The sequence below is a fragment of the Stylophora pistillata genome, chromosome 1 (assembly GCF_964205215.1).
Source record: "Stylophora pistillata chromosome 1, jaStyPist1.2, whole genome shotgun sequence".
NCBI lineage: Eukaryota > Metazoa > Cnidaria > Anthozoa > Scleractinia > Pocilloporidae > Stylophora > Stylophora pistillata.
The window spans coordinates 45,014,113-45,031,014 of record NC_142519.1 but is presented as its reverse complement, the minus strand read 5'-3'; the positions used below and the strand labels follow the sequence as shown (position 1 = coordinate 45,031,014).

Here is a 16,902-nt window from a genome sequence, read left to right as displayed (position 1 = left end):
TTTCTTTCTAGGTGCGTGGCACTACGGTGCCCTACTTTATATAACAATTTCGCTATGAATTACCCCGAGCAGAGTGTAAGTATTTAACACAGGGCAAGTTACTGAGTGGCTTCTTTCTGTCTTGCGTCATGTTGTTATTCAACAGATAACCACCAAGCAGATGAAAATCTCACAACAGCCTCAGGGCGAGAGTCTCCAAGAACACCGCTGGCCACGTTTGACGAGGGCAGCGACCTTTATCAGTTTTATGAAGCGCTTGATGGCATAAAAGAAACGAGTGTGTAATCAACAACACTGTATTCTTAAATGAATGCATTCTATTTATAAGAAACTAACTTTAAAATCGATTAAGTGGGTTTTTGGTTCTATCAAGGCGCATGTGGTGACTCTGAAATACTGAATCAGTAGTTTTCGTAAATAGTGTCTGTTGATTTGTAGAGTTGACTAAAGAGAAAGAGTAGCAAGCGACGAGCAAAGAGCACTAGGATTCTAGAACACAACTGCCATGTTTATTTCACCTCGTGGTCTCTCGTTACATATGATAATTTATGCTAATTCTGACAACCAGATGAGATAGCCAATCAACATCCCTTCTTCTGGGAGAAAGAAAAGAAAGCTTAAAATTTTTTGAGTTTCAATAAAAACAGTTACAACGTCGAAGAAACTATGAGTAAGAGGTACTGTTTATAAGTCAACATGCCTATAATAAAATCAAGATCGATTAGAAACGAGTGTCAATTACTTAATTATATAGTCATTAAAACGAACAGGAGGATTTATGGATCGTAGTGATCTATTTACTGCAAGGCTGTTGGGCTGAGCATTTTGGGGATTGCTTGCATTGTTGTCACTGTTATTTGCCACTTCACCGGGTAAAGATTTGGTAGACGCCGTCTGTTCTTTTGGTGCTGTCTGGTTGGAAGAGTGAGGGACATGAGATGGGAAAGTGTCTCGAGTCTTGAGGTTTACTTGTGTGGGTCTAAGGTGAACTCTATTTCGTCGATATGTGCTTCCATCAGGTCTTTTGACTTCATAGGTGCTTGGGCCTAGTATGTTGGAGACTTTACCAAATTTGCACGGGTGATGAAGTCACGTGGATGATATGCCAGGCTTTAGCAAACAAATCGAATTCAGAGCTGGAGAACTGTGGGCCACCGTCCGATACAATCATTCTGGGGATTCTGTATCGAGCGAAGTGACTCTTGAGTAGGTTAATTACACGAGTGCTTGTTTGAGTACTGAGAGATCAACCTCGATAAATGTAGAATAGTAATCAACAGTTACTAGGTAGTACTTGTCCGCAATTTGGAAAATGTCAAGTCCAATCTTTTGCCAGGGTTCGTCACCCTCCTTATGTTGCTTGAGAGGCTCATGTTGATTCTTTGGCTTCATTTCTTGGCAGGCTTCACATGAGTCAGCCAATTGCTTTATGTCGCTCGCCATTCCGGGCCAGTATAAAGAACTTCGTGCTCGTCGGAGCATACTGTCAGCACCGAGGTGAGAGCTATGTAGCCTCTTCCTTATTCTTGACCTCAAGGATTGAGGGATGACTATTGCTTCGCCTTTAAGGAGTACGCCATCAGCTGCAGATAGTGTGTCACAGATGTCAAAATAGGGAAATGCTGAGGGAGGAATGTTGCGTTTTCCACCTGGCCATCCGTTCATCACTAGTTCCATTACATCTTGTAGACCATTGTCTTTCTTCGTTGCTTCCTGTATTTCTTCCAGGTGAGCATCAGGAATGTTACCGAATATGTTGACGTTCATGCTTCGGGCACGGTTGTCGTAATTGTGACCATTGGAGTTAAGGTGAGCTCTGCTTAATGTGTCAGCTAGATGAAGTTCAGATCCCTTCACAAACACAAAGTTGACATCATAGCGATTGTAGCGCATCATCAAGTCTTGAAGGCGTTTAGGGGCTGTGCTCAGAGGTTTGCGGAGTATTGCTGACAGGGGTTTGTGGTCATTCTCTACCGTCACTGCCCGACCATAAGTGTACTGATCGAGACTGTCTAGTCCGTACAGCACGGCTAAAGCTTCCTTCTCAATCTGAGCCCAGTTCCTCTCCGATATCGTCAGTGCATTCGAAGCATACTCAATAGGACGTCCGTCTTGAAGAAGTACTGCACCTATGCCATGCTGGCTGCTGTAGACTTGGATTACAATTTCCTTTGAAGGATCAAAATAAGCCAAGCATGCAGATTCAGACAGCTTTTCCTTGAGAGTGCCGAATGCTTCTTCGCATTCTTTGGACCATACAAATGAGGCATTTTTGCGAGTTAACTTTCTCAGTGGTTCAAGCGTACCTGCAAGATTTGGAATGAATCTGAACACGTATTGAGCCATGCCACAAAGACGCCTCACGCCTTCTACGTCAGTGGGAGCAGGCATATCAACTATGGCCTTAACTTTAGCTTTGTCCACTTCTATGCCATTGCTAGTGATCTTGTGACCATGGAACGTAATATCTTTGAGGCCAGTTTCTTGCTTATCTTCATTGAGTGTAATGTTCCTTTCTTTACATCTTTGTATCCACTTCAAGAGATTCTGGTTGTTGTCAGCGAGTGCTTCGGATTCAGTTGCTCCACAACCAACGAGGATAATATCATCAACAATATTGAAGACACCATTCAAGTCTTCCAGTGCTTCATCAATTTTTCGTTGAAAGATTTCACTTGATACTTTTAGACCAAACGGTAACCTCTTCCATCGATATCTACCAAATGGGTTATCATTGTAGTGAGTTTACTTGATTGTTCATCAAGTCGAACATGCCAATAAGCCTCTTTGACGTCAAGTTTGCTGAAGACTTTGGCGTTCTTGAGCTTAGGGAGTACATCATCCAACACAGGTAGTCGGTAGTGCTCACGTTGAAGTGCACTGTTCAGAGATTGAGGATCTATGCAGATCCGGAGCTTACTGTTGTTTTCGTGCACGATAGCCATTTGACTGACCCATTCAGTCGGTTCAGTAACTGGTTCCAATACGCCTTTGCTTACCAGCCGATCCAGTTCCTGTTTGACATCATTTTCAATGACTAATGGTACTGCCGCCGCCTGGTTAGCTCAATTGGGAGAGCGCCGGACTGCTGTGCGGGAGGTCGAGAGTTCAATACAGGCCGGACCAACACTCAGGGTCATAAATCTATTGAGAAGAATATGCTTCCTTTCTTTAACATCAAGAAATGGTTAGATATTCTAGTCTTCTCGGATAGGGACGAATAAATGGAGGTCCCGTCTCCTGCAGGGTTGGGGCACGAGACGTTAATTTTCCACGCACGAGATTACTGTGTGATGGATGTCCTCCCTGGGGTGGGGTGGGTGGGTAGGTGAAATCGCTACGGACTAAACACGGCTGTCAGAGGCGCCTGTCTGATTTCAACCTTAAAATTGTAACTAAACACGTATGTTGTTTAGAGAAATAGACCTTTACCTTTACTTTACGACATGGGAGTACTTTGGGGGGTACAGACTCATTCACCCTCAGAGATGCCACTCCCAGGTCGCCCAGTGGAGGAGTAGACACCTTTGAAATGAAGGCATTACAGTTGATGGTTACAAAACCAAGTTCCTGTATAGTATTCAGGCCAAGAAATAACTAAACGATTAAACAATAATGACAAAAAGCAATTATATGAATTTCTGAAATCAGTGTAGCAGTTCTCGTGAAAAAGCTGGAATTAATTGAAAATGTTTTTATTGTTATCAAAACAGAAAAAATCCTGTAACTTAATTAACACAGCGGTCAAACATGAGGCATGTGCAAGTGGATAAATTTTGTCCGACCGCGTGCAATTTCCCGCGCAAAAATTTTGAAGAAGAAAATAATCCACATATCATAATCCAAATATACGATGCTAAATTAAAATTTTCATAGAAATGTGCGAGAGGAAACCAAACAAAAGAAAAAGAAGACTTGAGACTTCTCTAACACATATATAATTTGGATATATCAACAAAGTTGAAATGGTAAATTGGCCACCGTAATGATTACAAAAGCTGACGTTTCGAGCGTTAGCCCTTCGTCGGAGCGAATAGAGGAATTGTGGGTTGTGTGTGCTTTTAAAGGCAGAAAATGGAGCTACGTTATTGGTGGGTGCATGGCAACGAGAAAAGCATGAATAAATTAGTGGAATGAAAAGCGTTCATTGATCCCTGTGGGATTTAGACTGCCGGTTTGAAAGATGAGCTTTTGTTCAAGATTTTTACGGCTTTCCGTGCCACCTAAGTGCAAGGAAAGACCGCAGATTGCCATATGTTGCTTAGAATGATTAGGTAAATTAAAATGTCTAGCGACTGGTTTCGATGTGTCCTTGTCATTCCTTTCCACGTCTCGAAGGTGTTCTCGAAATCGGTCACCTAGTCTTCTGACTGTTTCGCTGATGTATATCTTTTTGCAATAAGTGCAGGTTATGCAATAGATTACATTAGCGGAGGTGCACGTGAAGTGATCGGTGATCTTAATGGATCGTTTAGGTCCCGATATTTTAACAGTGTTGTGAATGAAAGGACACGTTTTGCATCGTGCACGAGCGCATTTAAAAGTGCCTGGTTGCTCATTAGTCTGAAAAGAACTTCTGACCAAAAATTGCCTAAGTTTTTGTCGCGTTTGAATGAAATGAGCGGAGGCTGCGAAAAGATAGTGCTTGTCTCTGGATCGTTTTGAAGTAATTTAAAGTTTTTAAGAATGATGGATTTAACTGAGTGGTTGTGAGGGTGAAACGTGAGAGTGAATGGAATGCGGTCGGAATCTTCCTTATGCGACGTTTGTAGTGCTGAATGTCGATCAATAAGTTGAGCGCGGTGGTAACCCGCTTGAACGACGGAAACAGGGTAACCACGTTTATCGAAGAACTGGCACATTGACTCTGATTTGTGGTGAAAATCAGAGTCATTACTACATAAACGACGAAGTCTTAGAAACTGAGAAAAAGGAATGGAATTCTTAACGTGAGATGGATGAGAAGACGAATATAACAAGTAATTATGCGAGTCTGTAGGTTTGTAATACACACTAGTGCATAAACTTGGGAAATTTCTGACAATTCTTTATCCTTTGTAGACGTCAAAGTTTCAATTGAAGGTAACGGTTCCGAGAACACCTTCGAGACGTGGAAAGGAATGACAAGGACACATCGAAACCAGTCGCTAGACATTTTAATTTACCTAATCATTCTAAGCAACATATGGCAATCTGCGGTCTTTCCTTGCACTTAGGTGGCACGGAAAGCCGTAAAAATCTTGAACAAAAGCTCATCTTTCAAACCGGCAGTCTAAATCCCACAGGGATCAATGAACGCTTTTCATTCCACTAATTTATTCATGCTTTTCTCGTTGCCATGCACCCACCAATAACGTAGCTCCATTTTCTGCCTTTAAAAGCACACACAACCCACAATTCCTCTATTCGCTCCGACGAAGGGCTAACGCTCGAAACGTCAGCTTTTGTAATCATTACGGTGGCCAATTTACCATTTCGACTTTGTTGATATATCCAAATTATTTCGTTACTCCCACCGACGCAGCCCCAAACAGTTTCTTTCGAAACTATCAGCCTTTCTCCAACACATAGCTTATATTTGAAAACAGGTACTCTTTTGATTTACTATTTTGACTTAGGCTTTTTTCAAAAAAAGTCAGTGTAAGCTGTTATAAGATTGTGACTGACTAGTTTGTGCATTTGTTTCGCTCGAAAGCCACGAAGCCTCCTAGGACGACCAATCGTTTTAAATGATGTTCGCACATGCGCGGCGTTTGACCGCTGAGGAGATGTCGGAAAATTGAATGATTTTTACTAATTGTACTTTTTAAGTCAAAAACTAAATTAACAAAGCCAAATGTGACTATAGCGCCGTCGAAATATACGGTGCTAAAAATTCCAAACGCTTCTGTTTAATTTAAAGTTATGTCTAAAATCAAATTCTCTTTTATTAACTCGCCATAGAAAAGTGTGCGGAAAAAAGGAAATCCGTAGCAGTTTCCGTCTTTATTACATCCATTTTGAAATCACTGGTTGTCCCTGTAATCTGATTGGCTCTAATTGGTGCGACTTTTTCACGAATCGCACCATTTTTTGCTCTAAATCGTATCATTTTACGTCAGTCTTTCTGTTTTGCATACAAAATAAGATGTAAAAGCGTTTCCGGTTCCTTTTATAATTCAAAAACCGGCTCAGTACTGCATCAGTAAAACATTTGAATTGACCAAGTCCTGTATTGGTGCGATTTCAAAATAGATGTAATAAAGTGGTAATTGAACCTCGTGTCGTGCAATTTTGGTCTGAAATCATACTTGTGATTTCAAATCACACGTATGATTTCAGCCCAAATTGCACTCCACTGAGTTCAATTACCATTATTAAGCAGAGGAGGTTCTTAAAAAGAACGGTATGCGTGGAGGTAGTGCTTGCTTCCCATCAAATGTTTTGTCAAAAAATTGCCAAATTTAGGGTTTCTCGTCAGTTTTCAATTCACTAAATTTGGCGTGAATAGCAATGAGGCCGATGAGTTATTGTTCTTTTGTTCTTTCCGCTGTTCGAAAGTGCCACCTGATAAGCTCAGGTTGTAGAGCGCCGTACTGCCGTGCTAGAGGTCGAGGATACGAGCCTCGGACCGGACCGAAAAACAGCGTCTTCAAATAACCGAGTAGAATGTGCTTCCAGTGATATGACATCTGCTGACGGTTAAACGTTTTATTTCCAAAAATTTCCTTAACTTTGGGGCACCTGCAAAATTCCCTTTCAAAAATTGTAAACTGCTCAATGCAGTCTAGCCAAAGCTCCCCACGGCGGAGTTGTAAAGGCATATTCATAAATGGAATGCACTCTTCAAACGGCCACCACTGTGGTGAGGAAACAGAAATCAAGTTAACGAGATTAATGGTCATTAGCAAGCGATAGGTAATCTGATAAAAGACTCTAATTAGTTACACTGTCTCAAGGATTGCTTCAAATATCACGCGATGTTTACTTCTTCTCATGCTGAAGTCACTTTATTAAGCGCGATTTTTAAAATGTTTTTCAGCCCGAAACCCATTGTAATGAGTTTGGTTTTCAGAAAATTAAGCGACTTTGAATATTAATTGAAAATACCCATCCCCAAATAGTTCCAACCTGGATTAGACAGTGAAACAGAAAACATTCTGTAAGCCGTAGTACTTATGAAAGGATAATAATTAAAAAGTTTTACATTGCTTGCGCAGAGTATTCGTGAGCAATAGCAGCAGTATAATACTGGTTTACAAAATATCACAGGAAAGCGTGCGTCGCAATACTATGTTGTAGTGCCTTTGGAAAAACACCGTATCTGCGAATTGTCACAAATCAATAACGGATATATAATGATTACAGTTAAACTACGCAAAGGGCGTTTTGGGATATTTTTGCCTTGTACGCTGAATACTTCATTCTCGAAGAGCTACTTTAAGTCTCAAAATTCTACGCCGCCCAGCTCAATCACCATTGTATTGATGGACGACACTCAAACCGAAGTAGGATCTAACTTTAAAAGAACAATGCCAATAATTCAGAACGAATGAAAAGCAAGAAGTATTGAATAACTAATCTCATGCTGTAAACAGATCGCTGTAAGCTCTGAAAAGGATCGTCTCCAAATTTCGCCTATCCAATTTAAGATAACGTGATCCTTGTGTTTTCGAGTTTGCCGTGTTCTTGCGTAACGATATACAACCTGGTCGAAAACATTGAAAATCTCAGAGTGACGTTGATCCATAGTTCAACAAATTCTCTTCTAAAAATCATTTTTTTTTAATTAAAAGGTATCCATTTCAGGTCCTCCTCGTTGGTCAAGAAATAAACCTTCACGAGCACCACTTGATCGAACCAAGTGAACGACTCGAATCGCGAGAAAATTCCCGAAGAAGAAATCCTAAGTTTAACTTAAAGGGCCTTTGGCGCGACGGAAACCAGTCAGATCGGCAAGTTAAAAAACAGGGCCTAAAACTTACTGTTCTTTTATTTTAGTTTGTACCTCTAATTGGAGATCACGACACTTACTTTGCACGGTCCATCATGTCAAACTACACCCAACTTGATTTAGAAGCTAAGTTTAATTTTGTGCCAACGACATTTGGACTGGAAAAATCCACTTTCATAATCACGCACAAGAAAACAGTCCCGAACTTTCGCTACCAAAGGTTCGAGTAGGCAAAATTAATTAAAGTAGACGAAAGAACAACCGGCACTTGTGTTCCGTCTGTTACATATCGCTCTCCACCTAACACAGAGTTTTAAAAACTAAAGAGTAAGTCGTTTTTTTTTTCGTATATAGTCTATACTTATTTTTAAAATCGATGCATGATTATTCCATTCGATAAATACCGTCAATGCTCAAAAAACGCCAAGGCGCTCAATTCAAAAATAGGTTTAGACGGGATAGCGCCTAGGGTGAAAGCAAGAAACACGGCCAGATGCATTTATGATGGTCACTTTTTTGTCTTTCTTTCTTTCTTTCTTTCTCTTTTCTGTTTTCTTCCTTTCTCCCCCTCATTATTTCTTTTCTTCGTTGGAATTCGTTTGTTCAATCGCAAAATGTCCGCAGTTAATATACGATAAACTATCAAACAAGGTTTAGTTACGCATATTTTTTTTCAACTTGAACGCACGCGATGGGTCATATATTATAATGCTCGTGTTTCTTTTCCAAACAGAAACGGTAAAATGAATGACTAGCGGACGAGAGTACGTAAACACGACCGTAGCTTCACGTTGAAAGTTACTTACATTTGCAATGTACACTGCCAACTGAACGACTATATAAAAAAAAAGAAGTGAACTGGAGGCCGTATCATCTGAAAATATACGACCGGCTTAACACTAAAGTTACAGTGGTACCTTGGTCTCACGGGAGATGATGAAATCACTTCAGGATGGAAGTCTTTAGTCTTTCAAGCCAATTAACCTCTTCCTTTGTTAGCTCGTTCAATCATTATGGCTCAACCGCAAATTTGCCATTCATAAAAGACTATTTGAATGCTTGCCCTTTTAAAAAATACTCAACATTTCATATCATTTTTGTACTAATACCTTAGTTTTTTTACTTATCTAAAGAAAACACATTTAGCACTTGGTAAGATATAATAAAACTAGAAGCGTTTTTTTTTTTTTCAATGAAATTGATCCTCTAGCGACTGTATTGCGCAGGCAATAGTTTCCTTACCTAAAGGCATGAGCTCCAAGAATTTCTTGCCTCGGCACTTCGTATAGATCAAGTGACAAGCCTTCATGTAAATCTGTCCATCGTTGCCACATGAAGGTTCTCCTTTAAACCCGTCGCACTGCCTTAAAATTGGGCACCCAAACGGTCCATTTCTTCGGCTATCCTTCGCTAAGATCATTCTGGACGATTCTGGTTTTCCACACTCTCCCTTGTATTGCGGAGTTAATCTGGTATTATGGTCTTGTTTGGCATAGCACCGGGCGACTTTAAAGGCACAAAACGACGCATAGGTTTTATTGTCACTTCCACATACCTTCTGCGGCACGGAGTTAGGCTTTGTGCAGCCTGGCCAAAGAAAGTAACGCAGACCGCACGACAATTTTTTGTATTTTACGGGTTCCGGCTCCCTTCCGGAAACTGCAAGTAATAAAGAAAAAGATGATATAAAAGATGAAAATACCCCGGAAGACCGGGTAGGAACCAAAGAAGACATAGCAAAAAGAGTCTACTTTAGAGCAAACTTCGATTAAGTATCGTATAACCGAGACCAAAGTAATCGTAACAACTTATATGGTCGAAAAGATCCGATCACAACTCGGTAAAAAATCGCGCGAAAATTGTCACATCTCGTCTTGAATTTGATTGGTAGAGTAAGTGGCGTGAGTTTTCTGGACCTATCACAGAGTGAAGACAAGCTAAAGAAATCTTGGATTACCTTCAATTCTCAATAGAAAATTACTCACAATTGCTCGACAGCCCAAATTTTTTTAAGGTTACAGCAGGTGATCTTCGACAAATCAGAAATCAATTATTCAACAAGTTCCCTATCGTATAGCATGAATACTCTGTTGGGTTTCGTGTTTCGAGTGATCAAATTTTAACACTTTGATGGAATGAAAAATTTTTCCATTTCGGTAAAAGGTATCTGCGCAGCTAGATACCACACAAAAATTTTATAATGCGCTATCCCTTCGCGGTAACTTTTCAGTATCAATTTCTCGACGCAGGAATCTCGTGCTTTGAATCCTACTACATTTGACACGTTCTGTATACATAGCATTTTAAAAGAAGCTGTTATAATACTTACCTGATAGAAATAAAACAGCAGCGAGGCAGAGAGGCCTAAGTTCTTTCCTCATTCTTAAATAACAGTTGGGCGAAGGAGTCTAAGCGTAGGTTTAGAGGCTCTCTTTACGATCTGTTCAGCGTCGTTAGAGAAATAAAACTCATCCCTGAATGATACACGGTGGCATATATATATATATCCAATCATAGGCCCAACCCATTAACACTGGGATTATACAAGAGGTGAAGTTCTCATGCCTATTTTCCGACTCCATAAAAGTTTCCTTTTTATTAGATCAACACAGATAATGCCCGTCTATGGCATTAGAAGGCATTTCTTTTATTGAGTTTGTTAGAGACAGTTTCATGCTGAGTTCGACCTCGGATGACCATCTTATTTTGAATGCCGCACGACTGTTCTAAATTACATTTTTTTTTCCCTACAGAAAGTACTCAAGGTCATAATCTTTAAGAGACCAAGAGATGGGTTTATACATTGTTTTCATGAGTTTCCCAGAGACACTTTCTCTTTTAGTTGTTTACCTGATCAATTGAAGTCACTGTGTTACTAATTCCATTCAAACTCACAATGTAATTTTTAGTAAAATAAATGTTTTACATGTTTTAACCGGGGTTAAGTGACACCTAATTCTGCAGTACTCAATGCTGCCCTCAAAAAAATTTCCCGTAAGTTAATTGAATAAGCAGATCTCTACATATTTTCAGTTTGATTAATTCATCTTTACTGTTATTGCTTTTTTCATGTCATCACTTGAAATATGTTTTACCCGCAATAACAGAGGCACCAGATTAACTGGGGATCAATCGAGGTTTTAGGAATAATAATAGGAGCACCTTATTTTAATCGCAAAACTTTATCCTCGTCAACCTCAGTGTAATTGGCTTGTTTCAAACGAAGTGGTAAACAAAATTGTCCCGGTCTTTTATTCGAGTTAAAAAAATATTTCTCATGGATCAGGAAGAAAATATTTGTAGTGGTGAGGAAGACAGAACCTGGGAACGTATAAAGAAAATAAAAACGCTTGTGAGCAAAGGAAACCGGCAAACAATCGATATTTTCAACTCTTGTTGTTACAAAAAGCGAGCTCATTTGGGATATAATGTTAATTATGCTGTCCAAAACCGGGCAGCAGTTAAAAGACAATTTTGCTTGTGTTATATGAATTATTAAATGTAATTCATTCATACCAAACTCTGTTAACTCTCGCACACCTTTTAAGCTCCACGAAAATATATTTTTAACATATTACATATATGGATTTCAAAGAAGAAATTCCGGCAAAGTCTGCATCGGAAACTTTAGCAGTAATTTCGCAAGGAATCTAAATACATAAAGTTCCATGGTGGATTTACGCTTTGATTAACTCATATTTATTTGACTGTGATCAAGTGATAACAGGAAAGGAATTCAGAATTATTCTAAAGTGAATTAAATTCCCTTCTACCTAACAGAGAAATTCATGCAATTCTTGGATAAGAATAGAGTAAATAACCACGGCTTCGTGCTTATGTATTTCTTTTTAAGAATTGAACTGGAATACAATTTATAACTTCTGTCTCGATATTTAGCGTTGAAATTTTTGTTTCCAAAAACTGAGCAGCATAGTTTGTTTTTAAATTTCAAGTTGGAAGCGGTCACAGCAAATACGTCGCTGAAAGATTACCGACAAAAAGACAACTTAAATCACATACTAAAGCAAGCTTAATGACAATTAAGCGGACTATGGTCTACCTGGATAAAGATTTGTGTATGATATAAAGATTAACGCCTACATAGCTAAGGACGTATGTCCGGTGATTTCGGCATCGTCAAAGAGCGCGAGAGAGTGGCACAAGTGCTTTTAATAGAATGATGAAAGATGCTAACGCTTAGAACATTCTTCCTGCAAAAATGTAGTTTCCTAGATTAGAACAACCACTCATTCACAAAGTTCCTCGGATTGCTTCGTAGTGACGAGATTCAACGGCATCTGCCGGAGCTATCACGTGACAAGTTGAGCCGTATCCACCATCTTAGATTCACTAACGACGAAGGACAGCGTAAACAGGACGACAGATTTGTGAGTTATCTGTGTCGTTGCTATTCCTCCTCAATAGAATATTGTTTCTTAAAGTTCCTAGAGGAGTATGTCTAAGCTTGACCAGAAAATCTGCAAATGACATTTACTGGTATGAATGATTCGTGAATCAAGATTGACTGTTTGCGTTAGATACTCTGGAATTATACTTTTGTCCAACGGACTGTAAAATAAAATTCTTAATGAAATGTGTTGTTTTGAAGAAATCGATATGGCACACTGGGTGATGTCGTGGTAGCCAAGTGAATCTGTTCAAATAATTGCTTTTACGCTATGACTTTTAGGAGGTGTTAATTCCTTACCGCTAAGAAGGCAAATTTTACGAAAATTGTTGTTCTTGTTTCTTGCTACTAATGCATGTTTCTTTATTTGTTTTTCATACGGATATTGCAGTTAATTATTAAAGAATTTGAATTGAAAGGCCCTGTTCATTCATTTTCTACGTTTTTTTCCTCCGAATCCAACAAGTGAGGTGGGTTTCAATACAACTGTTTACTGCACCATTACGAACATTACCTAGAAGATCACCTACGCTAATCTAAAATATCGAGCAAAGGAATCGAACATTTGTAAAAGTTCTTGTAAAATCAACAAATTGTTTGTAATCTACGGTTTATTATAATTTGGTACATAAGAACAAGATAGGCTGCTCACTAAACATCTCGAGAAATAACAAGATTTCATTCAATACAGAAAGTCCCGGTCCAAATAAATACTCACTTCCCATTTCTTTTACATAGGACTACAAGGGGGGGTCAAAAATCCTTGGGAAAGCTATTGAAAGACCACTGTTTGCCACTTCAGGCAAACAAACTACCCCTCCCCTCCCTTCCCTCCTCCAACAATGTTGGTAAAACTGAACCGTCATCACTTCTAGTAAAGTTATTTTACAAAGCGCAAAAAATTCAACATTGTTTGGGTGAGAAGGGTGGGGAATAATTCGATTTTAGTGATACCATGCTAAGTGTCTCAAGACTTTTAACCTGCATTGTAGATTAAACAAATTCCATTAGTAATAAACCTTCTTGGAACTTAGTCCTTCGCTAATTCTCCTTAGTTTATCCCAAAATAACCGCTTTCACATACACAGAATATTTGGTCAGAACTTTCCCTGAAAAATTCTGCTACAGAGAAACCTTGTTATAAATTTAATATTCAGCACAGCTCCAATACGAACTGCAGTGACCTTTCTTTCGTGGTCACAGGATTTGTCTGTGTACCTTTATAGCATGGACGATATTCATGTTCTGTTGATGACAGGCTTACGATTCTAATTACATTTTCGGTTTCAGTTTGGTTTCAATCAATAGTTTTTTTCGAGGAAGACTTGCAAATCGAAAACTTTTAAATTTTTTCTTTCAGAAACGTATCTATCTTATTAGTTCATTTCAAAACACTGTTATTCATGTTACTTCATGCCTTCATGTTTGAATTGGTCATAGCAGAATAAACTTCATGTTAGATTTTATTCTAAAAACATCACTTTATGAAATGAATAATGAAAAACTAAAACCTCTTTGCGGTACAAACATTTTCCAAGCATGTATCAGGACAAACGGATAAAATTTAAGAACTTATTCCACTGGAAACGCACGCATAAATTGCACGGCGTTTGAACTAGAGATTTTCTATGACTCCTTATTATTCCTGAAGAGACTCGTGCGCATCAAAGCATATCTATGCAATGAAATATATCCTACAACGCTATGATTAAAGATTCAGAATTTAATACTCTTTTTGTCATTCTAGTTCATTAACAACGGTAAGTACCCAATATCCCATAAAAAAAGACTGAAAAACATTTTAAGCATTCATGTTAATAGTAACGCATTTTTCATAAATGTCATGCCAAAGACTGAAAATTAATCTGGTACTTACTTTGCCCAAATTTTGACATGTCCTGATCGCGTTGCTCTCTTAACAGAATGAAAACGGCCTTTTGACTCAGAAAATGCTTCCAAGTTTCTTTCCGCATCGTGTAGCCTCACGCCAATATAGGGACAGAGACAGAGACCTCACCGAGAAGAAACCCATAATTTAGCCAGCGAGAAAGCAAGCGAATTATCACTGAACTGATAACCACAATCTCAAAACCAAAGTTTTTTATGAAAACTTAAAAAGTACTTTGAGCTACCTTTGTTTTTTCCGGCAAACTCTAACAATGTTCCCATGGGCCGATTCTCAGGAAAAGAGATTGATCTTTATTTTAAAATGACTCCGATACGAGTACATGAAACCTTATTTCCAACTTAACATGAATAAATAAGTTGCTGGATGCTCCTTGCTTTGTCATTTAAAGCGACAGCTTGAAACAGCTGTCAGAATTATTGTGCTATCTGAGTGATCTGACTTTTAAAATTTTCAGTTCGATGGTAAATGCGACTGGTAGGTGACTTTGTTGTTATAAGTGCTCTGTTGGTTTATTCGATGTATTTATCATGTTTAACTGAGGCAAGTAAAATTATTACTACAGGAACCAGGAACGAAATTGACCTGTTGAAACATGTAGTCTAAAAATTTAATTTTTTGACAGGATGGCGAGTAAACGGGACATATACAAACTCACTCACCAACGGAAAGTAGAAAAATGTACGGAAAGGAATCAATAAAAATTCGTTTGATGAGGGTTCTTCCCAATTTTTTCATCAGGCCCAAAATGTCTACTTACATTTGAGTAGAAACAGCTCCGAAAAACAACATCAGAGTAACAGTAAAGCAACAATTTCGAGTTACTAGTAGCTGTAAGATATCTTTTAGACTTGGCTTGATAAATTTGAACACGGCCTACCGGAAACTCAACACAACACGAGTTTTTCGTCCACATAAAATCTTTCCCTTCTTCACAGCAGAACTCACTTTTGACAGAGACTACTGCAGATTCGAGCATGGGTATAACAAGGGCCTAATTTTCGGTCTTTATTCGTCGTGGTGTGGACGAGGCTTTAGGCTGCCTCACTGAAGTTTCTTGTACATGTTGGAAGCTATTTGCTTTACTTTTTGAACATCTAACTTGGTTTACCATTTGTAAGAGCTGAGCTTTTTCAATTTTCTCTTCTGAGGCTCCGACCTTTTAGGTCTTGTCAATTTCTTTTCAAATAAGTTTAAAAAAAAAGTGAGACTCTATGCATACTAGCAACTATTAATCACCATCTTGAGACTAAAATGTTTTATAGGATCCTAACAGAAACATTTGACTTCATCAATTTTCACCAGTATTCTTTCACAACTTCCCTCCATGTTAATTCCAGGAAAAGAGCATGATCTTTTTTTTTGAAAATAACTTCTTGTCAAACTTAAATTTCTAACTTCATATGAATAAATAATAACAAATAACGGGAAGCTTTTTCTCTTTCATCATATGAAAGCGACAGCTTGTAACATATGTCTAAATCATCATTTCTCCCTAAGTGGTCCGAAGGAAAATTTTCCGTGCGATGGTATAAGCGAGTTGAAGAGCACGTGCAGTGGAATAACTCAAGTTGAGAGATATTCTCCTCTCAGGTAGGCAACTCTGCTGTTATGCGTGCACTGTTGGTTTATTAAGTGTATTTATCAGGTTGAACCTAGGCAATTAAGTCATTCGCACGACAGGAACCAGAGATGAATTTTATTACTTTAAATATCATGTAGAATTATTTTGAGTTTAGATGAGCTCGAGTGAACTTAGCTAAACGGGCATGAAACAACACTGATTCTTACAAGAAACAAACTTCTTCACCCTCGTGAAGAAAAAAAGTACAAAATAGCAGAAAAGAACGAATGAAAAATGTTACTGACACGGGTTCTTCCTATGTTTTTATCGAGCCCAAAACTTTCGATGTACATTTGAGCAGAACTAGCTGAAAAACAACGTCAGAGGTTTTGATACTAAAGAGTTTTTGATACTAAAGCACGTGTCCGCACAGGATAATTGACCGACTGGACTCGACAATTTTAGGTACTGATATTTTCCAAATTTCAAATTATCTAACATTTCTGAGAGATGAATATATCTTATTAACCAAGCTCGAGGACCGTACTGGGAGAATATCGGTCCGAGGTCTTCACAGTACGGACCGAGCGCAGCTCGGTCCGTACAAAAAAGACCGAGGGCCGATATTCTACCAGTAAGGTCCCGAGCAAGCTTGGTTAATAAGAGATTTATTATACGACTGAGGTTCAAAGGGACGCAAGTGCGGTATCATTCGGGACCATTCGGGACAGTGCCCGGTCCAATACTGAGAAAATATTGACCGGCAATAGACCATTTTGATTGGTTGATTTTAGTTATTGGCCCTCTGACTGCCCGAGTCGTGTAATAAATGTTATTACTTACCGGCTTGTAACATGTGTGAGGTTTTCATTAATGAATGTGTAAAAAATGTGTAGATGGAAATGAATAAAAAAAGAAAAAGAAAAAAGAAAAGAAAACCAAAGACAAAAGGAAAAAGCAAGAAAAGGATAAAAGAGCGATAGGTAGGATTATAGGAGCAAACGACGTTTTTGAACGAAGAATAATCTCTTTTGTCTAGGAAAACAATACACAGTCAGTTTCAAGGTATTCGGAAAAATAATTTACCACTT

At 38.7% G+C, this 16,902-nt stretch overlaps 1 protein-coding gene across 1 annotated transcript in view; it reads left to right on the top strand.

The window, feature by feature from the left end:
• The window catches only part of LOC111318964 (uncharacterized), a 30,289-nt gene extending 29,622 nt beyond the window's left edge, over positions 1-667 (top strand). Inside the window, exon 25 of the mRNA XM_088759092.1 lies at positions 146-667. Coding sequence (XP_088615218.1) covers positions 146-285 — 140 coding nt within the window. The 3' untranslated portion in view covers positions 286-667. The remainder of the gene's footprint in view (positions 1-145) is intronic.
• The last annotated feature ends 16,235 nt before the right edge of the window (positions 668-16,902 follow it).